Source organism: Pseudorca crassidens, chromosome 17 (genome assembly GCF_039906515.1).
Source record: "Pseudorca crassidens isolate mPseCra1 chromosome 17, mPseCra1.hap1, whole genome shotgun sequence".
In the NCBI taxonomy this organism is placed as follows: Eukaryota; Metazoa; Chordata; class Mammalia; order Artiodactyla; family Delphinidae; genus Pseudorca; species Pseudorca crassidens.
In genome coordinates, this window is record NC_090312.1 from 46,035,140 (window position 1) to 46,058,950 (window position 23,811).

General features: G+C 35.4%; 1 protein-coding gene across 3 annotated transcripts in view; it reads right to left on the reverse strand.

The window, feature by feature from the left end:
• The window catches only part of LRRC69 (leucine rich repeat containing 69), an 89,266-nt gene that overhangs the window by 60,683 nt on the left and 4,772 nt on the right, over positions 1-23,811 (reverse strand). The window contains exons 2-5 of one of the 3 annotated variants that reach the window (XM_067711799.1): positions 15,832-15,958; positions 14,221-14,293; positions 11,350-11,545; positions 8,599-8,670 (exon numbers count right to left, since the gene is read on the reverse strand). The exons of 1 other annotated variant lie outside the window; for it this stretch is intronic. In XM_067711799.1, the coding sequence (XP_067567900.1) occupies positions 8,599-8,670; positions 11,350-11,545; positions 14,221-14,293; positions 15,832-15,958 (468 nt within the window). Of the gene's footprint in view, positions 1-5,505; positions 11,546-12,107; positions 12,172-14,220; positions 16,097-23,811 lie in introns of those variants that run through there. One more of the 3 variants, XR_010936292.1, reaches the window with a different exon arrangement.

Below are 23,811 nucleotides of genomic sequence, written 5' to 3' on the forward strand. Positions count from 1 at the left end.
TCTATATTTATGTTTTTGTGCCAGCACTATACTGTCTTGATTACTGTAGCTTTGTAGTATAGTCTGAAGTCCGGGAGCCTTATTCTTCCAGCTCTGTTTTTCTTTCTCAAGATTGCTTGGCTATTCAGGGTCTTTTGTGTTTCCATACAAATTATGAAACTTTTTGTTCTAGTTCTGTGAAAAATGTCATTGGTAGTTTGAGAGGGATTGCATTGAATCTGTAGATTGCTTTGGGTATTATAGTCACTTTCATAATTTTGATTTTTCCAATCCAAGAACATGGTATATCTCTCCATCTGTTTGTATCACCTTTGATTTCTTTCATCAGTGTCTTATAGTTTTCTGCATACAGGTCTTTTGTCTCCTTAGGTCAGTTTATTCCTCGTTATTTTATTCTTTTTGTTGCAATGGTACAAGTGAGTGCTTCCTTAATTTCTCTTTCAGATTTTTCATCATTAGTGTATAGGAATGCAAGAGATTTCTTTGCATTAGTTTTGTATCCTACTACCTTACCAAATTCATTGATTAGCTTTGGTAGTTTTTTTGCTAGCATCTTGAGGATTCTCTCTATATAGTATCATGTCATCTGCAAACAGTGACAGTTTTACTTCTCTTTTCCGATTTGGATTCCTTTAATTTCTTTTTCATCTCTGGTTGCTGTGGCTAAAACTTCCGAAACTATGTTGAATAATAGTGGTGAGAGTGGGCAACCTTATCTTGTTCCTGACCTTAGTGGAAATGGTTTCAGTTTTTCACCATTGAGAATGATGTTGGCTGTGGGTTTGTCATATATGGCCTTTATAATGTTGAAGTAAGTTCCCTCTATGCCTACTTTCTGGAGATTTTTTTTTATCATAAATTGGTGTTGAATTTTGTAAAAAGCTTTTTCTGCATCTACTGAAATTATCATATGGTTTTTATCCTTCAATTTTTTAATATAGTTTATCACATTGATTGATTTGCATATATTGAAGAATCCTTGCATTCCTGGAATAAACCCCAATTTATCATGGTGTATGATCCTTTTAATGTGCTGCTGGATTCTGTTTGCTAGTATTTTGTTGAGGATTTTTGCATCTATGTTCATCAGTGATATGGGCCTGTAGTGTTCTTTTTTTGTGACATCTTTGTCTGGTTTTGGTATCAGGGTGATGGTGGCCTCTTAGAATGAGTTTGGATGTGTTCCTCCCTCTGCCATATTTTGGAAGAGTTTGAGAAGAATAGGTGTTAACTCTTCTCTAAATGTTTGATAGAATTCACCTGTGAAGCCATCTGGTCCTGGGCTTTTGTTTGCTGAAAGATTTCTAATCACAGTTTCAATATCAGTGCTTGTGATTGGTCTGTTTATATTTTCTATTTCTTCCTGATTCAGTCTTGGGAGGTTGTGCTTTTCTAAGAATTTGTCCATTTGTTCCAGGTTGTCCATTTTATTGGCATAGAGTTGCTTGCAGTAATCTCTCATGATCCTTTGTATTTCTGCCGTGTCAGTTGTTACTTCTCCTTTTGCGTTTCTAATCCTATTGATTTTAGTCTTCTCTCTTTATTTCTTGATGAGGCTAGCTAATGGTTTATCAATTTTGTTTGTCTTCTCAAAGAACCAGTTTTTAGTTTTATTGATTGTTGCTATCACTTCCTTCATTTCTTTTTCATTTATATCTGATCTGATCATAATGATTTCTTTCCTTCTCCTAACTTTGGGGGGTTTTTGTTCTTCTTTCTCTAACTGCTATAGGTGTGAGGTTAGGTTGTTTATTTCAGATGTTTCATGTTTCTTGAAGTAGGATTGTATTGTTATAAAATTCTCCCTTAGAACTGCTTTTGCTCCATCCCATGGGTTTTGGGTTGTTGTATTTTCATTGTCATTTGTTTTTAGGTATTTTTTGATTTCTTCTTTGATTTCTTCAGTGAGCTCTTGCTTATTTAGTAATGTATTGTTTAGACTACATGTGCTTGTATTTTTTACAGTTTTTTCCTGTAATTGATATGTAGTCTCATAGCCTTGTGGTCAGAAAAGATAGTTGATAATGATTTCAACTTTCTTAAATTTACCAATGCTTGATTTGTGACCCAAGATATGATCTATCCTGGAGAATGTTCCATGAGCAATTGAGAAGAAAGTGTATTCTGTTGTTTTTGTATGGAATGTCCTATAAATATCGAGTAAGTGCATCTTGTTTAATGTGTCATTTAAAGCTTGTGCTTTCTTATTTATTTTCATTTTGGATGATCTGTCCACTGGTGAAAGTGGGATGTTAAACTCCCCTACTATGATTGTGTTGCTGTTGATTTCCCATTTTATGGCTGTTAGTATTTGCCTTATATATTGAGATGCTCCTATATTGGGTGCATAAATATTTACAATTGTTATATCTTCTTCTTGGATTGATCCCTTGATCATTATGTAGTGTCCTTCTTTGTCTCTTGTAATAGTCTTTATTTTAAAGTCTGTTTTGTCTGTTATAATATTTTGTTCTATACTTCACATCAAAAATAAACATCATATACCACCTGATGATGACCATTAAAACTTTTTCTCACTTTTGTCAGGTCAACTTTTTTTCAAATGACTGCAGTTTGAGAAATAACCAGTCTCCTGAGGGAAACAGGAGCCAGAGAAAAATCTTTCTTAAAGATAAATATATATATATATAAAATTGCTTCAAGGTAACTAAAAAACTCAGTGACTTACTTTTCTCCCTGTTGAAATGGCTGAATCATAACTACTTCAGACTGAGTTTTCTATTCTTTCTTTTAGAATCTAGAAAGAGGTTGGTAACCCTTTCCTCCTAGAAATCCCTCTATAATATCTTAATCCAAAGCCCTTCTGCAGCAAATCACAGTGTGGGTTTTTTTTTCTCCATCATTAAAAGTTAAAAAAAAAGTTATTAAGGCAGCTGGTTGCTGTCTCCCTTCATATAATGAACTCAACAATGAAATTAGCACCTACCTACCTCCCTTCTCTTTCCAAGATAATTAATGCCACTTTCTTTAATTTTTCTACTTTTATATTTCTGTCTTTATATTTTTCTTATGATCTCTCTAAGGCCCACTTCAAACATGAAATCCAAAGTTCTTACAGGACAACATTCATATTTGTTTACTTGTCTCCTCAGAAATTCCTGAGGATAGAAATTCTTCAAATCTTCATGACCAAATCACAGAAGAGAGTTTAGCTTGGTTGAACTGAATTGTCATATAAGCCTCACTTAGGAGAGTTATATCTCTCACACATACAGGTGCTAGATAGAATACTAAAACTCATTGTTTTACCCAGATATAATGAGTTGTTCTACCCAAATATAATGAGACATACCCCCAAAATGTATGTCCACCTAGAACTTCAGAATGTGACCTTATTTAGAAAGAGGTTTTACAGATGTAATTTGTTAAAATGAGAGTATACTAGATTAGGGTGGGCCCTAATCCTAGGGCTGGTGTTCTTATAAGAAAACAAAGACATGTTATTTTAATGCCCAGTTTGTGGTACTTCATCACAGCAGAACTAGGAAACTCGTAAACCAAGCATCACTATTTCCCCCTATCTGAGCAACTGGCAATGTTTCCTTATGGTTCACTATCCATCACAGGCCATGTCTCAAAATTGTTACTCCCCCCAAAAGAGATACAAATAAAAGACATTTTGTTTCAGATCATCCTTTTCCTCAAAGGCTTGTTCATTCAAAATCCACATCCAATTCCATCAATATAATAAAAAATGTAAGAAAAAGTGAACATATGATTAGAAAAGGTAAAAGGGCACCCAGTCATTAAAAGTCACATATTTTAAGAACTTTCATTTAAGGAAAGTGCTCAATATATAACGTTAAAAGAAAAAACAAGATACATATTTCTTATGAAATATGCTTTCAATTTTTTAAGTGCACATATAAAAATAAGATACTTGAGGAAAAAAAACCAGCAATAAATACTCTTTGGGAGACAAACCTAAAGCTACCTTATATTTGGCTCTTTCTATCCTTGTTTATTTTCTGGATTTTCTACAATGAATTAATTACTTCTATGATCAGAAAAATGTTATTTACACAGGTTATTTGAAGACAAGAGAACTAAATGGGAGAAAAAAAAATTTATTTAAAAAAAAATCTTAACAATCCCTATTCATCCAAGAAGCACAGGACACTTTGTAAACTATTAAAATGAATAAGTTTGACATGTCTTAGATAGGAATTGGATATCAAATAATTTTATCTGAGGCACTGAAAATTTCCTCAAATTGTGCAATGGTATATCAAATCAAGAAATCAGCCCCAGAGTTTTGTTTTCTCTCTACTGATCTTTCTACTACCAATGACACCTTTTACATACTTGGATGGTACTTCTTTAAAAAGAAAATTCAGGGACTTCCTTGGTGGTCCAGTGGTTCAGAATCTGCCATCCAATACAGGGGACACGGGTTCAGTTCCTGGTCGGGGAACTAAGACTGAGTGCCACAACTACTGAGTCTGCATGCCACAGCTAGAGAGCCCACGTGCTGCTACTACAGGGCTCATGTGCTCTGGTGCCTGCACACTACAACTAGAGAGCCTGCACACTATAACTAGAGAGAAGCCCACATTCCACAACTGGAGAGAAGCCCACGCACCACAACTAGAGAGGAGCCTGTGTGCTGCAATGAAAGATCCCATGTGTCACAACGAAAGATCCCGTGTGCCACAACTAAGACCCAACACAGCCATAAATAAATAAATAAATAAGAAAATTTATACTGGGAAATTAAGTATCATGAAACCAATCCAGACATACCATAACGTGAAAAACGTATTATTCATTATTAACCACCTTCTTCAGTGCCCACATCCACACACTTTCTTTTTTCCATATATCTAATTCCAAAAATGGCACATGTAATCTCATTCAAATACCTATGCCCAACTGAAAATGTATCATCCTCTTCTCAAAGAAAGACACCAAAATCATGTCCAGTTTCTGAATTGTGCTCTGAGTTTAAGATCTCCATGGGCTGTGAATTCCTCTTGGTGGGTTTCAAATGTGGCTCCTCATGGTCCAGCAAATGGTAAATGGTCCAGCTAAATGATGAATGTGATCATCCCAACAAGCTCACAATACACAGGAAAGGATAAACAATATCATTATCACCAAAAGATCTTCCATTTGAAAGATAAAGAAGGAGAAGGGCCATGGAGAGGTGAAGTGACTTCCTGCTCTGTATTAGAATGAAGTCCTTAGGGGACAGCCTGATTTTGAGGACCTTCCTGCCACACCTCAAGGAAGCAGGAGGAAGACTCCCTTTCTGGAACTACATTGCTTTGGCACCTCTCTGCCTGTTGGCATATTTTGAAAGGATGGTGATTACCTTTGCTTAGGAGCATTTATGGTTCTCTTTTCAGATGCTGGCACTTTCTGGCAATAAACTCCCTTAAAATTCTTTAAAAAATATATATATGCTTTAACAGACTTTTCTAAAGAACACACATGTAGACATCCTGGAATGGATACTTTTATTATTATTCTGTATTTCTTTGTTGTTTGAAACTTTAAGAAGAATGTATAATTTGTACAACTTTCAAAAAAAGTTTTAAGTTTAAATCAAGAAGAGAAAAAAAGAGATAAGGAAAGAAATTAAAGTCTCAATGTACTAGATCTGACTACATGGTAATAAAAGGACCAATGCACTTCTAATACAGCTAACTCACTATCTGATCATGATGGCATTTTTCTTAATAATCTAGAAATTCTTTTTATTCAACACATATGAACAAATAATTATAACAGTCCCATTGTCTTACTGCAGATCTCCATTTAATGTATACTCTTATATAAAAATCCTGGTGAAAATTCAGTTTCAAATATTTAAAAGCCATATGAATAAAAACTAAACTTCTGTGAAACAACTGCATTTTCCAAATAGCACACCAAGTTTCAGGTCATAAAATAGCAACAGACTTAAATAAAGCCCTATTTAAAAAAAGAAAAAGAAAAACAAAAAGCAATAGCTGTAAACAATAAGCCACTTAAAGAAACTTCTACAGAGCACATTTTCAAATCTTTGGGTTAATACTACACTTCAGGGCAATAGGTATATGGAATTGCCTTTTGCTTTTCTCTCTGTTTTTATGTATGTTTGAAAAATTTTATAATAAAAATAAGTTTTTAGAACATGCACCTCACAAGGTTAATTCTTCCTATTAATGCTAGTAGACAGTGGATGATCACTATAATTATACATATTAGTAGTATTTCACTATTGGTATATATTGTACATACAACATATAATCATTAGAGCTTCCATTCCTTGAATGCCGACTGTGTACAAAATGCTTTAAATCATTATGTAACTTAACAACCTTCCTAAAGTTAGTGGTATTAATATACCCATTTGACAAATAAAACAGCAACTCAGAGAAGTTAAGCCACTTGTTAGAGATTACAAAGTTAGTAAATAGAAAATTAGAACTTTAAACTCATGTGTATATGACCCCAAAGTCCATGTTCTTCATTTCTATACTATGTTGCTTCCTGAAAAGGATGGTCTAATTGTTTTTAAAGTGCACTACCATTATTTTGAAACTTACTCTCTTTCACTGATAATCATGGCATAACCTAGAGTCAGTCATTTATCCTCTGTGTTCATCATTTCCCCATTAGTTGTCCCATCTAATAAAATGTGGAAATTTTATTAACTTGAACCAGTTGGACCAAAGCTCAGATGAATTCACAGAATATCTTACTTCAGAGTTTTCAGAAAATTCTGAAATAGATGTTACAAAGGTGATACTAATTCAGATTCTGCCAAAATTACTCTAAATTAATGGGATCTAAATAATGGTGTTTTATCAAAATTGTAAGTACAGAATCACTGTAGAAGAAACTGTGAATTCACGATACTACGAAGGCAAATACTGAATGTAGTTTAAGAACATTATTTTTATTTATTTGTTTAACATTTATTCAATTGAAATTTAAGACACTGCAGGTATAAAGGTTAAAAAGAGTACTCCTTTCCTCTGTAAGATTACAGTCTAATGGGAAGACAGACTTAAAAAGAATTACTCTACTTTGTGGTATGTACAAATTATAATGGTACCAGAGAAGAATTAGCATCAGAAGGCTGCTTTGGCAATCAGAGAAGGCATCATAGGGCAGAAAAAGAGAACTAAGACATGAATAATATCTTGTAGCAGGATGAAAAAAATCTTGCATCATTTACCAGGTCAACATTAACAACATCCAGTGCTTATTAAACATTCAAAACTGTACTTTTGGAAAACAGTTTGGCAATTCCTTAAAAAAAACTAAAACATGGAATTACCATATGACTCAGCAATTCCACTGCTTGGTATATACCCAAAAGTGAAAGTAGGGACTTGAACAGATATTTGTACCCCATGTTCACAGCAGCATTATTCTCAATAGCCAAAAGGAGGAAGCAACCCAATTGTCCATGGGCAGATGAATGAATATACAAAATGTGTCATATACATACAATGGAATATTATTCAGCCATAAAAAGAGGGAAATCTGACACAGGCTATAACATATACAGATTTTGAAGGCATTATACTATGTGAAATATGCCAGTCACAAAAGGACAAATATTGTATGATCCTATTCATATGAGATTCCTAGAGTGCTCAAATTCTTAGAGACAAGAAGTAGAATGGTGGTTGCCAGGTGTTAGAGGGAGGGAGGCATGGGAAGTTATAGTGTTTAATAGGTCCAGTTTCAGTTGAAAAGATAGAAAACTTCTGGAGACAGGTGGTGATGATGGTTATGCAACAACATGAATATACATAGTGCCACAGATCTGTACACTTAAAAATGGTTAAAATGGTAAACTTTATGTTATGTATAATTTACCATAAAAAAAACTCTACATTTTTTCTAAAACACAGAAATTACACTCATTTTTCCTATTTGAGTCATCTTCAGTGTAAAATATTGCTCAGTGGGTAAAAAGGACTGAAATCTCAATTTTGTGTTGATCAATCAGAAAAAGTAATTAATGGACTGACAACTATTTATTGAATACCTTGTGGATTGATGGGCTTCTAATTATTACCTTGCAGTGGAAACATGCTCATGCCAACATGAAAAACTGCCTTTTCTTTCCCAGAAGTTAAAAGTTGCTAAGACCAACTGCTTCTCAGTTATTTGAAATAAAGCAAAGTCAAAATTCATCTCCAAATGAAAAAAAGTGCATTTTTCACTGTTTATGGCTTAAAAACAACTAATAGTGGTGTCTCTTTTGGATTAATTGCAAGGGATAAAAATACGCTCTGGAACGTAATATTTTCAAAAAGTCTGAGGTGACCAAAAACAGTATATGATTAAAAAAAACACTTAACCATAGCTAGTATATTAAAATATTTATGATAACAATCAGAGTTCACTCAGTTCAAACAAGTTCAGCAGGCACAAAGGAAGAACACAAGCAGAACACAAAGGAAGGAATGGGAAAGAACAGGTCTTGAAATTCCAGAACAAAGCAAATCTTTGAGTTATCTGTGTAATTCAAGGTTCCAATTACTATAGGTTTTACTGGCTGCCTATTTTTCCTATTCCCAATAGCATAAACAAAATTATTTTTCAATTATATTTCAAGTTGACTCTACTTACTCCTGGTGGAAATATCTGAATAACATTTCCAGCTATGTCTAGGATTCTTAGGTTGAAAAGATCACAAAGTTCCTGTGTCAGGAAACAAAAGAGGGAGAGAGCTTTTTAAAAGTCTAATATGTAGAATCACAAACATTTCTTGTAAGTTTAAACTTGATGAAGTTGACCACCTTTCCTAATTACCTGGTCAATTCTTCAGTATATCTCCCCAGGGAGATCACTAGGTCTGGATCACCAGATTCTTTCAATTCTCCATTTCCTCTGACCACTCCAGGGCAACATACATGGTGACCAAGAACTAGACTATTTGTAGTAAATATCTGTAGGTTCAAATTCACCTCCAACACTTACTATATATCTATAGGCAAATTTCTTAATCTTTGTACTTTAGTTTCTCCATTTGTAACATGGAAATGTTAATGGAAGCCACTATCTTCAATATGGATGCTGAATGCATTAAATAAATTACTAATCAAAAGTGCTTACTAAAGGGCTTAATACAAAGTGAGCACTTAGTAGACATTTCTATCATTAAAACAGAAAGAACCTTTGGGAGACAGAACACAGACGTAATCTTAGAGAGCTATATCTATCAACAATTCCACTGGTATTTATTTCACATCTACCTTTTGTGTGGCATTGTGCTAACACAACCTTTTCCTTATAAGGGAAATCTGTTAGTCTAGCCACATGCCCGATGTGACTGGATGGGCATATACCTTCATATGCATGTGTGCAGACATATACATAATTTATAATGTACCAGAAAATGATTCATAATATGTTTAGTAACAAAACAAATGAGTATTTTCTGTAATGTCTTATCATTTATAATTCAGACCAAAAAGAACAATGATAGACTGAAACGTATTAAATGTACAAGGACATAAATGATTATAGGCATTCTTTACATGATAATTCAGGACAGGACTTACTAGCATTCAAATTTTTTAAAGTCTAAATGCCTTGGGTTTATAAAATTGTGGTAAGACTATTGATTTGAAATACAGACTTTTAAGTTAGACAGACATGGATCTGAGCTCTTTTTCTGACTTTTGCAAACTATGTTCAAGTCACATAACCTCTTTGATCTTTATTCTAAAATGGGCATAATAAGAGATACATTATAAAGTTGCTATGAACACTAAGTAATGTAATGCTTCATGATGATCCTATTGCTGCTGTTATTGCTTTTCCCTCAAATGAGGGAGACATGCTTTTAATAGGTTTAATCTGTAATTCCAAGACATTTTCTTACTTGTTTATAGTAAGTCAAATTTTTAAGGAATATAACAATAAAAATTTTGAAATATACTTATTTATAGCCTATACCTTGGTATATTTTTACATATCACATTACAGGGTGCACAGAACTTTTAAAGGGAATATATTCTTTTTTAAAAAAATTATTCATTTATTATTTATTTGGCTGCATCGGGACTTAGCTGCAGCGCAGGCTCTTCATTGCAGCACACGGGCTTCTCTCTAGTTGTGGCGCACAGTCTCCAGAGCACACGGGCTCAGTAGTTGCAGTAGGCGGGCTCTCTAGTTGTGACGCGTGGGCTCAGTAGTTGCAGCACACAGGCTTAATTGCCCCACAACATGTGGGATCTTAGTTCCCCGACCAGGGATCAAACCCGCATCCCCTGCATTGTAAGGTGAATTCTTAACCACTGGACCACCAGAGAAGTCCCAAGGGAATATCTTCTTGAGAGAAAAGTGAAACAGTAGGAATTAATCTGCTTTTTTTATTCCTCAAGTTACTGTATGACATGCATTTCCTCCTATCAAATTAATTCTAATTTGCATAAGTAAGGAAGGTAAACCCATTGACAGGTTCTTAACAGGAACCGGTACTCTTAAACTGGGAAATTTGAGGAGAGTTTAATAAAGCCACTATTTATAAAAGTTTGACAGGGTTCAGGGAAATCAACGAGGTTCCCTAAACCAAGAAAGGTAGTTCCCTAAAACCACAAGGTTCCCAAAAGCTAGCAACAGCAGGGAGTTCTTTAATACCACAGGCCTAAAGAGTCAAGGGAATGTAATAATGTCGATTGAGATTCACCTGACATTTGCTATGACCCTCCAGAAAAGCATGCAGGCAACTCACAGCACCCTATTAGAGAGAACACCAGGGGAAAACTATATGGTACTCAATATCCCCCTGCCCTTTCACCTCCTGCTACTGCCCCTCATTGGCCATATCCTAGAGGAAGCCTGAGGACAAAGGAGCTCATTGATGCCCATACGGGTCAGTCTCCCAGGCACAGAGCAGGTTGGAAAAGGATGGAAAGTGGATGTAAAGAAAAAATGGAAGATATCTAGCACATACTTGAAAACCAAAAAGTACTAATATTTTGTGCTGTATATAGAGTTGCCAGATAAAATACAGGACACTCACTTAAATTTAAATTTCAGACAAAAAAATAAGATTTTTAACACATATAAGTATGTCCCATGCAATATTTGGAACATACTTATACTAAAAGAAATTCTTCATCGGTAATCTGAAATTCAGATTTAAGCATTCTGTATTTTTATTTACTAAATCTGGCATCCCTAGCTTTGTGAAAAAATCCAAGTTATAACCTTCCTTTGTCATAGGGATTTGGGAACTGATTATACCTAATCAGAGGGAAAGCAAATGACCTCTTGTACTCAGATGCCCAAATCTATTCTACAACTGCTCCTTATCATGGTGTAATGAGTTCTTCACCAACAAAAGAAAATTTGGGTCCATCTTTTGCTTACCTCTGGCAAAGATTCAATGTTGTTCCTGACCAGAAGAAGCTTCTGGAGCTTCTTCAAGAAATTAATCTCTTTGGGTATACAAATGAGCTGATTGTAGTTAAGTTGAAGTTCAGAAAGATTCTTAAGGAAACAAAGTTCTCTAGGAATGCTGGCTAGCTGGTTATGATTTATACTCAGATATGTAAGGCTTTTTAATCTAAAAAATAAACAAAGTGTATGAATGAAATTCACAAGAATAAGAAAGTCCATTGTACAGACCCCACTTATCAGAGCCATGTATCAATTCATATTTTTTGTAGCTCACCTGAGCTTTTCTTCAGTCAAGTGTTCACAACTACTATGAATCATTTGAGCATAAAAAAACTTTGTTGTAATTTAACTTTTAAAGATTTTTATAATCAGATGGTTTATGTTAAAAGTTAAAATTTTATCTAATCAAAACTTATATTTAAGAAAAAAAATTCTATCTTTATTCTTTGTACATATACAGTAGCTATGCTGAAGAGGAAGCCAGAGGACAAAGGAGAACATATACACACACATGGATATAGACAGGTATAGATTTAGATATAGATTATACATCCTGTACCACTTAGTTGCTGCGGAAGATGCAAAGACAGATCAGCCACAAATTCTGCCTTTATGTATATCATTGTCTAGAAGGAGATATTAGATAGAGCCATAAAATGAGGATAGAAAATGCCAACAAACAAGGAGAAAAGGGTTAAGATTTGAGTCTGTAATTGCAGATATAGTACCTGAGGTCCCTCAGAAGCATTTCGGAAGAAACAACATTTTGAACTTGGCCTTGAATAATAGAACCTGTAAAATTAGGGCAACAGGAAGGCATAACAAACTGAGAAAATATTAGTGTTTTGAATAAAGAAGCAGGAACAAATTAGCACTACTGAGCACCAACTACGTACTTGTGCATTAAATTTAATCTACAGCACAACCCTAAGGCTGGAGTTATCACCCTTAATCCAGAAATGAGGAAAATAAAGGATCAGAGTCAGTGAATAACTTGCCCAACTTAAACATCAGAAAACCATGTCAAGATTCAAATGCAGATGTGTCTTCTTGCAAAGCTAAGAATGAAGATTTATAATGCTCTTAAGCTGTTGAAGTTAAATTAGTAACATAATGAGGTGACATTTCTAGACAGTTTAAAATGGGGGACTGTTGCTTACAACAATAGTCAGTGCTAGTAAAAGAGATTTGGGGGAAGATTCTATGAATTCTATCGTGGAAGCCATGTGAATACATGAGACTGACAGAAAGAATAACAACTACAAAAGAGCAGAAGGAGATAGAGAGGAAGCAGATGGAAAGATTCTTGAGAAATATGAACATCTGACAAACAAATGAAAACCAAAGGCACCCAGAGAAGGCATGAGCAGAAAAATAGATGAACCTGGTTAACAAGGAATTTCTAAAGGTATGAGAGGAGAGTATTTCAAAATTAAAAAGATAGTCAAAATGTTAAAGAGAGGTACTGCAAAAACAAACAAACAAACAAACCTACTAGAACTAAAAGAAGGGTCACAGACTACAAAGTCACTCTTAAAAAAATCTACTTTATGTCTATATTGTAGCCACAAACAACTGAAAATAAAAGTTTTCAAAATTCCATTTACAATAACATAAAAAAGCACTTAAAATAGTTAAGGATACATTTAACAAAAGACAATATTGTACTTTGTTCTCCAAACAGAGCTAAGTTTACTAAATTGTGAAATCATAACATGTTATAGCTGCAAGAATTTCAAAGTTCATTTCCTCACAATTCTTCCTTTAGAGATGAGAAAACCAAGGTCCAAGACAGTTAAATTACTTGGCCAAGGTCATAAGGCTAGTTGCACAAAGTTATGACCTGAACCTAGTTCACCAGATCTTCCAAGGTGTCCTTTTTTCATTACATGACCAACACATAAATCAGTTGATAAGCTGAATGAGTGAAAAAGTAAGCAGACAACTATTGGCATTTTCATTACCATAAATATTCCTCTTCTTCATAAATTAGATAGCTTCAAATTTTTTTCTAGTTGCTCTGATTTAAAACATTACTTTTTCTGTAAAAATCTATCTGGGGAAAAATACATTAGCTAGAGGTATAGACAAGTAAATTGGAATAGACTTTAGGTGTTGCAGAAAGCCCTTTGTTGAGAACTATTAATAGTTTTGTATCCTTTAAAAATCTAGATGTTCTTATGTTGTAATACATCTGTTTCTGTTTGACAGGCAATAAAGAGAGTCTCCAAAGTAAACCTGAATAGGGTTCTGTCTCCATCTGTCAGAAGAAAAGCCCAAGAGGGTGTTTTGCCTGCAGAAGGACAAGGCCCTCAGCTGGCTCCAGAAAGTCACTGTAACAGCAGCCCATCTGTGCAAATGTGCAGGATAAGGAAAAATAGCATTTTGTTTTTGTTAATGATAATAAAATGTGTTTTTTTATGAAAATGACATGTTGGTTTTAAAGTCTTTGCTTTCGTATTACCTTTTCCATCAAGCTGAAAATGTTTTACAGTAAAGTTTAATGTCCCCAATTCTGTAACAGAGCAAGCTCCAAGAACCCCCCAGTTAGGAAATCAATAACACAATCAACTTTAGAACTTTGTTTCAAACCCTCACTTTTATACTTAGACTACCAAGTCATGCTGTTTCTCATTTCTCTGAAGTGTTTAAAGAATCGTCTGCTTAAAATCAGTAGCTTGCCTCAGTCCTTCAGGTGCCTCTTTGCTATGTATAAATCCCACAAGGACTAGAGGCTAAGCATACCATGTTAAAATGACCAGGATGGGGAGAAATGGCAGTTTGGGGGTGGGGGCATTGTGGGGAGTAGTGGTAACCAGCTCTCACTAGAAACAAAATTACCTGCTGATTTCTTGAGGAATCCATGTAAGCTGATTGTTGTTCAGATTAAGCAGGATCAAATTTTGTAAGCCATCTGTTAGAAAACAATTTTAGTCACTTTAGATATCCGTTAGAAAATAATTTTTAGTCACTTTTCTGTACACCTTTGTTTTCCTTCTGGTTTCTTGCCTTGGCCAAGGCTCTTTGGGTTGCTGGTAACTGATACCCTCTCAGATTAGCTTAATCAAAAAGGCATAATTTATCCCAGTTAGAAAGCTAAGTCTTGGCACCTGAGGATAGAGGGCCAAACTCACCACAAACTGGAACCAGAAACTATTATAAAAGGCACTGGAACCCAGGGTTTTAGTTTTGTTTTTGAAACTCAGAACCGTAGTCCCACAAATGTTTGTGAAATGCATGAATGACGACCAAAGGGTCTTCCTGACAAGCCGAACTCATCCACCAAACAGGAAAACCGCATGGGAAACCAGCCAATGCACCACGGCCCACAACTCCCTGGCGAAGAGGGTGAAGTGGACGTAGAGTGTGTTCAACTCTATTCCAGAGCCAGAGTCTCCTTGAAGTGGAAGAAGTAGATGGGCGCTGGTGCGTGAAACAGCTACTTGCTGATCTTCACCGGAGACTGGAAGGAGCTGGGGAATTCTCTTGCTGTATTTAGTGGGGAGCAGGTCCTCTTGGGTCACCAGCTTCTGCAGGGAGCTCAAGACAAAGTCGACGTACTAGGGGACTATGCACTTGAGTTTCATTTTTTGTGGAAAAATATTTCTGCAAGATACATGAGCTAATATTTTAAAGTACTTTAAAGAGATAGTACCAGAATCTACCTGTGCTCTTTCCTATATACCTCTAACCGAGGGCCCATGAAATAATACCCTTACTAAATGCTGCTCAATGATAACAATGATAATATATAGCACCCATGCCTCAAAAGTTCACAGAACTTTATAAATTCTATTATATAGTTCTAATTTTACTATTGGGGACACAAAGTAGTAAAATGCCTTACATGAGTTAATGAACCTATAAAAATTATCTGGATCTCTGTCATGTGTTCTGTCCTTAAGCATACTTTACCCATATTAAATAGGAAAAATGTCATATTAAATGGAGAAATTATTAGTTTAAGGGAAACACAAAGAAAAAAATAAAAAATGCCATTTATTGAATCTCATATCTTTTCTTTAAAATTCTCCCCAAGTTGATTTATGCTTAACATCCTGAGCAAAGATTGTGACTTAGTGTTTGAGACAGTGTAAAAAGTGTAAAGAACAAGGAGAGCTGTGCAGAGCTTTTCTTGATTTGATTTTCAACTAGTTTTCTCTCTGGGCCAGAGAAAGGGTGCCCAGATTTGAGAGTCTAAATGTACACTGATTCTGAAAAGGGGAAAATTTACTAACACTAATGCTTATTTATTTTCTTAGATCTATATGTAAAGAAATATATAATACGGTAGTCGGGAAAAAAGTTGTTCCCCAAATTCCCTAATTTCAAGTGTAAATATCTCCAACCAAAAAAGATTAAAACATGAAATTCCTTTTTCCCTTTACTTTCAAATTGTTCAATATAAGGAAATTAAGTTTGACACTATAATTATGCTCGTCTTTGACTCACCACATACTCCAGATGCAAATCTATGAATCTTATTTCCAAATAAATGGAGCTTCTTCAAGGATGTAAGGTATTTCATCTCTTCTGGAACTTCTTCCAAAAGGTTGTTTCCCAGATTTAGTGCTGTCAACTGCAAACATATAGAGATTTAATGAACTCGTACATTATCCACTTTACATGAGAAAAAAGAAATAATTAAGCCCCTTCGTTGAGATACATACAACCTAAAAAAATCAAATAATCTTAATTATTTCACATGTACCTAAGATTATCTATATAAATAAAGGTCATTTGAGTTCATGTTCAAACAGTTTATGTTAATTTAAGCACAATTTAATTCTCAATTAAAGTACTTAACTTCATTAAAATTGTATTACAAACCATTTCACGGGTTCTCAAAAACACAATTAATGATCCATTCATAAGTCACTTGAGCAACTCAGGAGTATCCTAACATTAAAAATTCAGCAAAGGGGCTAATTTCCTGAAATCAGAAATTAGCTGAAGATCTGAGGTCCTTCTGTCATACTAATCCCAAATGAGCTTTTTCACTTAGGCCAATAAGATTTCTATAATACATGGATGGGGGTGGGGTGGGAGGGTGGCCTTTAACATCACTCTGTGATCACAAAGTTCATAAGAGAAACTATTGACATGATATGGTAGGGTAGGGAAGATCTGCCCTATGTACCTACTAACATCAGATTGGTCAGACATAGGAAGGATACATGAAAGGAGTTAGAAAGATCCTCTAGATCCTCTAATCCAGGGGTTCCCAACACACCCCTATTTTAAGGAGGAAGATTCGAGTCAAATCCCAAAGGAAGGTTAAGTAAAATAAAAGCATACAAGTAACCACTGGACTTAGCAACATGAAAGTTATTGGTGACCTTGATAACAGGGGTGAAGTGCTGAGGAGGAAACTGAAGTATGCTGTGGAGAAAATGTGAGAAAGTGAAGACAATGACTAAAATACAATTCTTAAAGAACTTTTGTTATGAAGGGACACTAGAAAATTAGGAGGGAGCTGGAGGGTTTGTATTTTGTTTAAAATAAAATATAGTACAGCTTATTTATATTTATTTATATTTATTTATATTTATTTATATTTTATTTATATTTATATTTATTCAACTCTCATTGCAATTACCCTAACACTAATCCTCATTACTGCCTGCCTATGGCATTACCTAACTTAAGAATGTAAAGAACGGGCTATTTTATCATTTAAATTCCTTTTACCTGTCCTACTGGATTATATATAAAGAGTTGCCCAAATAATCAGTCCATGAGGAATTTCCCTACTTAGTATGTCCTAAATGTTTCTTGTCTCCCTGTGGCCTTTTCCACATCTTTGTATGCTTGTCCCAAATAGTGTCTGTGTATCCCAACTCGTCCTAAATTTGATTTGATTTATTTAATTGCATTGGCCTACTCATACCTCTAAGTTATAACCTGTCTGTAGCCTGCCTTGAAATGGACGTGTGTGTTTCCTCTTACATTTTGGATATGAGGTAAGCATGTCAGTGTCCATTGATGCCTTTGGGTTATAGACTCTAGATTTAATGTGTAGCAATCTTTGGATAAAGAGAGAAGAGGATAAGAAGTTTGAGAAGAAAAAGTACTGATTAACTTATTAATACTAATGACTAACATTTAAATAGAATTTAATATATGCCAAATACTGTGCCATGCAACCTTGTACATTGCCTCAGGTGGACTTCAAGTTACCCTTAATTTACAGAAAAGGGATCTGAGGTACAGGCTGTGATTTATGGTGAAATAACATAGCTTCACTCAATGGCCTATACTCTTAATTTCTACATTACACTATTTACTTTAAACTGTTTTTAAAAAGAATTTATTGTTGCTCAGAATGATCATATATATGGACATAATATATACATTCATTCATACATACATACACCCATTACACACACACAATAGAATTGTATGCAATATATGGATTTCTCATTTTAAATATTCTTGTTCTGTGGGTTACACCATTTAGTCAGTATTTTGCAGTAGGCAAAAGCACAGGCTTTGGAGACCATCTGCTATGCAATATACTCACTATGGGATCCTAAGAAAGTCATTCAAATTCCTGTCTCCCTTTCTTTTCTTTAAAATGGAGATACTAGCATCAACTTCTCAGGGCTGCCTTAAGGATTAGAGACAATATAATGAAGTACCTGGCAAATAATGGATATTATGAAACACTAACTATAATCTTTTAGACTCAGGAGAAGACCATGGAACAAGATGTTAGACATACATGATGCTAGGAATGCTTCATATAGTATATATGTTGACACTTTGACTCAGTCTTCAATTTTTAAACCTGTTTTCTTAATGATTTCTAACTCCTTTTTTCAAAGATTTCTAAATTCACAGCCACTTATGAATGATATTTTCAGGAAAGAGAAAATTATCTCTGTTATTCTGTTGGCCACAGGAATAATGACTTTCTGTTAATCAGTTAATTTTGCTGGAATTTTTTTTTATTATTTCTACAGTGATAATGTGGTCAGGATTCTCTTTCCATTAAACTATCACTATACCTTGGTTCTCCAAATATTATAATGGATTTCTGTGTTTAATGCTCCCCCTTGGAATATATCACCTTCTCCAGGAAGCCATCTTCCTTTTGTAGTTGCATAACACTGTGTACTTTCTATGGCCAATTATTATCTTCTGCTGTGTATTACAGTGACTCATGTATATATCTTACCTTTACTATAAAGTTGGAAATTTTGCAATGATAGGGTATCTGTAATTCATCCAGCATTCAAAAAACAGTGTCTGGAATACAATAGCTGTTCAATAAATGTTAGTTGAATGCTGTCTGCTTAGATCATTTCTTTAATAAGCTAATGGTTCAAACTGTGAAGATACTCATTATGGCTCCACACCATTTGTCTTTTTTCAAAATCAAGTATCTATTGAGCTCAGTCAGTGCCAATCTACCCAGCTGGATTCACTTCCTTCTAATGGGCTGCATGCCTTCTTTATTCTAACCATCTGCTCATTCTCAATAACCCCTATAATCAATTCAATGTGATACCTATCATATGTATGCCTAGAACTTGGACCAGGTAACCTAACATTTAATTATGCTGTGCTTGTAGCTATTAATTATCACTAGAAAACTCTATGCTATTTATTATATCTTTCAATTACTTTTTTGACTTTTAAAATGATTTCCATGACTAACTTGGATAAATTTTTTTTTTATGTAAAAAAATACCAGCTCAAATGTCCATTTTTATCGGGAAGTCTTTCTAAACTAAACTATGGCTTGGTGATACCATTTTGGAACAAACTGTTAAATCATTCACCTGTAACATGTACAAATATGTTTGAGCTGGTATTTGAAATATTAATCCTTAAATTCCTTAAAAGACAGGGAATATTTCCATTCACTGTACCTAAATAGTACATAACATAGTGTCACATTCTGTAAACTACTTAATAAAATAATTGAATCAAATTAATAAAAGAAAAATAAGACATTTACATTTTTTAATTAGTTATGTATATGGCCAAGGTATGTGGGACAGGGCAGCATTAAGGCTCATTCTACTAATTCTTTTTTTTTTAATGGACAATTTTTTAAAAATTTTTATTGGAGTTTAGTTGATTTAGTGTTGTGTTAGTTGCATGTGTACAGCAAAGTGAATGTTATACATATACATACATACACTCTTCTTTAGATTCTTTTCCCATATAGGCCATTACAGAGTATTGAGTAGAGTTCCCTGTGCTATACAGCAGGTCCTTATTAGTTATCTATTTTATATATAGTAGCGTGTATATGTCAATCCTAATCTCCCAATTTATCCCTCCCCCCCTCCACCCTAGCAATCATAGTTTGTTTTCTACATGCTTATTCTCGGGTAATTTCAAAACTATTATTTAATTTTTCAGGAACTTTGTGTGTGTGTGTGCAGTACGCGGGCCTCTCACTGTTGTGGCCCCTCTCGTTGTGGAGCACAGGCTCCGGACGCGCAGGCTCAGCGGCCATGGCTCACGGGCCTAGCCGCTCCGCAGCATGTGGGATCTTCCCGGACCGGGGCACGAACCCGTGTCCCCTGCATCGGCAGGGGGACTCTCAACCACTGCACCACCAAGGAAGACCCTCTGCCCATTTTTTGATAGGGTTATTTGTTTCTTTAATATTGAGCTGCATGAGCTGTTTATATATTTTGGAGATTAATCTTTTGTCCATTGATTCGTTTGCAAATATTTTCTCCCATTCTGAGGGTAAAAAATCACCAATTTTGATAAGTTTTTTTTTTTTAATGCACGCTGATATTACAGCTGTCACAATACAGTCTAACAAAGTTGTCTTGAATGAAGTTAAAGACAACTAAGTGCTACTAGAGTCATCTTACAGAAACAAAAATGAAAGAGCTGTTTGGCCAACCCAATACATCAAGTCAGATTTCTCAAAACAATTATAGTTTCATTGGAAATAGTTTCAAGGTCCATCTAATCTCTAGAGAATCCCTGTGACCCCTAAGACCTGTTCCCTTAGAACCCAAAATTAATCCCAGTGTCATGAAATTGGCACTTCCTACTCAACAGTATTACAAGGAATCTCTGGCATTCACAGCAGAAGCATTAACAAGGCATTACCTTTTAGCATCCTGTCAGAAGCTTCTAAAGGAAAGACTAAAGAAGCAAGGATAAGAGTTTCAAATCTTGGAAAAGGGGAATTGCAACACAAAACTCATTCAAGTAAAATGTAAAACTTTCAAGTGTTTGGAAAAACTAAGCATTTGGATGTTTGAGTTGGGGTAGAGGCTAAAATTTTCTGAGTAACCAACATGGTTAAGACACTATACATGAGATAAATCAAGGGAGGCACAGAGAGATTATGTGCTCAGTTGGCAAGTCAGAGAAGAGGGTTGGGGCTCTTCTAGACATCTGACAGCTAGAGGAAGAAGCAGAAGTTCCAGTAGGGGTTCAAGAGGCTTAATGCAGGCTTGGGCATAAAAGCAGAGGCAAAGGAGGAATGAAAGTAGTGTAGAGAGAAGGAATTCACTAGGTGTCTGTGTGCCAGGACAGGATACAATAAACAAGTATAAGAAGGCCCTGTTTTTATAGCAAAGCCAGGCTTAGAAAACAGGAGGCGTTACCTACTTGATGGAGGAAGAGCGCATTTCCAGTGGATGGGACAGGGAAAGGACAGGCTTGATGCTGACAAACAGTACAAACAATGTCAGATCCTTTCTCTCTGCCAGACTTAGTGAGACCCAGAATGCCCAAGGAGGAAGAGATTGGGAAAGTTGTTGCATATGCTTTTCCTCTTGTGTTCCTCTGCATAACTCCCATCCTTCAGATCTTATCTCAGTTGCACTTCTCAGGTCTACCTTCCCTGATTTCTCTGACTACAACTCCTCATAACACAATATAATTCTTCTTCATGACACTTTTCACAATTATAATTTTACATGTATTTGTATATTTGATTACCTTTTTCCACTAAACCTGAGAGTTGGGACACATGATGTTTTCATTCCTTTTTGTATTATCAGCATCTAGCAGAGTGCTAGTCTACTACTAGCAGGTACAATAACTATTTGTTAAACAGAAAAGAAGGAAGGCATGAAGGGAGGGAGGGAAGGAGGAAGGGAGGGGGGTGATTGGGTTAGGGGGTCATCCAAAAGGACAGTAAAAGTATGAAAAGGAGAGACTAGGGATGCAATAACAATTTACAGACTACCCAACTCTGCTTAGAGTTGCCTTTATTTACTGTCAATTGTTTATGGTCAAATAAAAAGCTATGGCAGACCACACCTTTGTCCTGGGCAGCTACACGTGTGAACCACTTAAGGTGAACATTGCTGTACTACCATTGGACTTTATGATGCATGTCAACAATGCTGTACACAATTAGAGATAATGGCTATTTGTTTCTTTGGAGATTTTAAACCTATCATGATAGCTCTGTGTTTGACTAAGTTGGACTTTGAAAATGGCTTACATCCCATTTCACTCAAACTGACATTCGATGGTTTACTAAGTGCCAGGCACTAGGAACAAGACAAAGGTCTCCACCCTCAAGAGTTATAATAAAGTGCATCTTTGAAAATTGTTGATATACCAGCACTTCATTAGTCCTAGGCCAAATGCATTCACCATAAATTATAGGACATTAATCTATTTTTATCATGTCATTAGAAGTGAGTGAAAATTTCCAGTTTCATTAGTCAAATTAGCAAAGAAAAAAAGAATAGAATCTGTATTCTCTAAAGAATCTCCTTCCATTTTATCATTGTTGCTAGTTAGACCACCATAGCAACTCTAGCTTACATATATTAACATTTAATTTAATTCCCAAATGAAGACAAAGACCTTACTTTTTTTTCACATCTGTGTCCTCAGGACCACCATAGACACAAGAAGATGAATGGTAAATATTTGTCAAAAGAATGGATATCTAAACAAATGGAGAGTGGGAACAATTCATGTATTGTTCAAACCTGCCACCTTTAGGCAATCCAATTTTTGTTTTTAGGAACTATAAATTGAACAACACACCCTGGTGAATTTCACACTAAGTGTATAGAATAATAAGACAATACAGCTGAAAACAACCTCAAAAGAGACCTCAGGGCTTCCCTGGTGGTGCAGTGGTTAAGAGTCCGCCTGCCGATGCAGGGGACACGGGTTCGTGCCCCAGTCCGGAAAGATCCCACATGCCGCGGAGCGGCTAGGCCCGTGAGCCACGGCCGCTGAGCCTGCGCGTCCGGAGCCTGTGCTCCGCAACGAGAGGGGCCACAACAGTGAGAGGCCCGCGTACCGCAAAAAAAAAAAAAAAAAAAAAAAGAGAGAGACCTCATTTTATACATGTATTCACTGGTTGACCTTGGCAAATGACTTAACCTTTCTGAATCATAAATTTTATTAACCATATGAGAGTGATAATTATAACTTCCTTGAAAATGAACAAAGAGTTCCTAGCATTGTGCCTGGCTCTCAGTGTATGGTGGATGCCGTTATTCCATTTGATACCATTTTGTGAGTGCAAAAATTTTCTAAGTATTACTTTTGTTTTAGGAAGTTAAATATCAAGACTATTTTAATGCTGTGCATTCTGTGGCAAATATAACCCAAAAAATCAGTATATTGGGGCAAACTGGACTTCCTATAATGATAAAAGAAAGACTAACCCAAAAGTCAAGCAGAGTATAGACCCAAAAGAAAAAAAAAAAAAAGATAGGGGGAGTTTCAATCATTATTGAAAGCACGACCTGTAGCACCACAAGAAAGAATTCAAACTAACTTTTAAAAAAACACATTCGGGGATTTTATAGAAAATTTTTAGAGTAAGAATCATGATCATCTTTGAACTATGACATAAGTATCATCAAGATATGAAGACCACAAGGATACTTGGCAGCATTTCAGCTGAATGCCGCAATGCACCCTGCCTGCTTTATCTGCTATATTTTTCTCCTTAGCACTAATACTACCTCCCACCTGTTTTGCATGTTTCTTTCTTGCATCTCTTTTGACTAGAACATAGCTCCATGAAGGCAGGTATTTTCATCTGTTTTTTTTTTTAATTGCCAAATTACCTGAGACATAGATGGTGCTCAATACTTAAGTGTGGCTTTGAATAAATGAAGGCAGAAATTGAGACCCAGTGAGATTAAATATCTTATGTTTAGTTGGTGAGTGGCTGAAAAGGTTGAAGTATCAGGACTTGCAGACACTCTTCCAGGGCTCTTTGCAGCTCTCTAAGCTCTCTCTTTTCTGAGAGTTTTGTCTTCCCTTTCTATTAGCAGCTGGGAGAATGAGCAGTATTTCTGAACTGTGTAAATAATCTCTATCCATCTTTTGAGGGTTTCTAGCACATTTTATTCAAACTGCTTCTAGAACTCCCATTATAAAGGGAAAACAGATTTTCTTCAAAACTCCACAACATTGGAAACTCTACATGAAAAAAATAGCTAGTTCATAGCAGTGAAACAA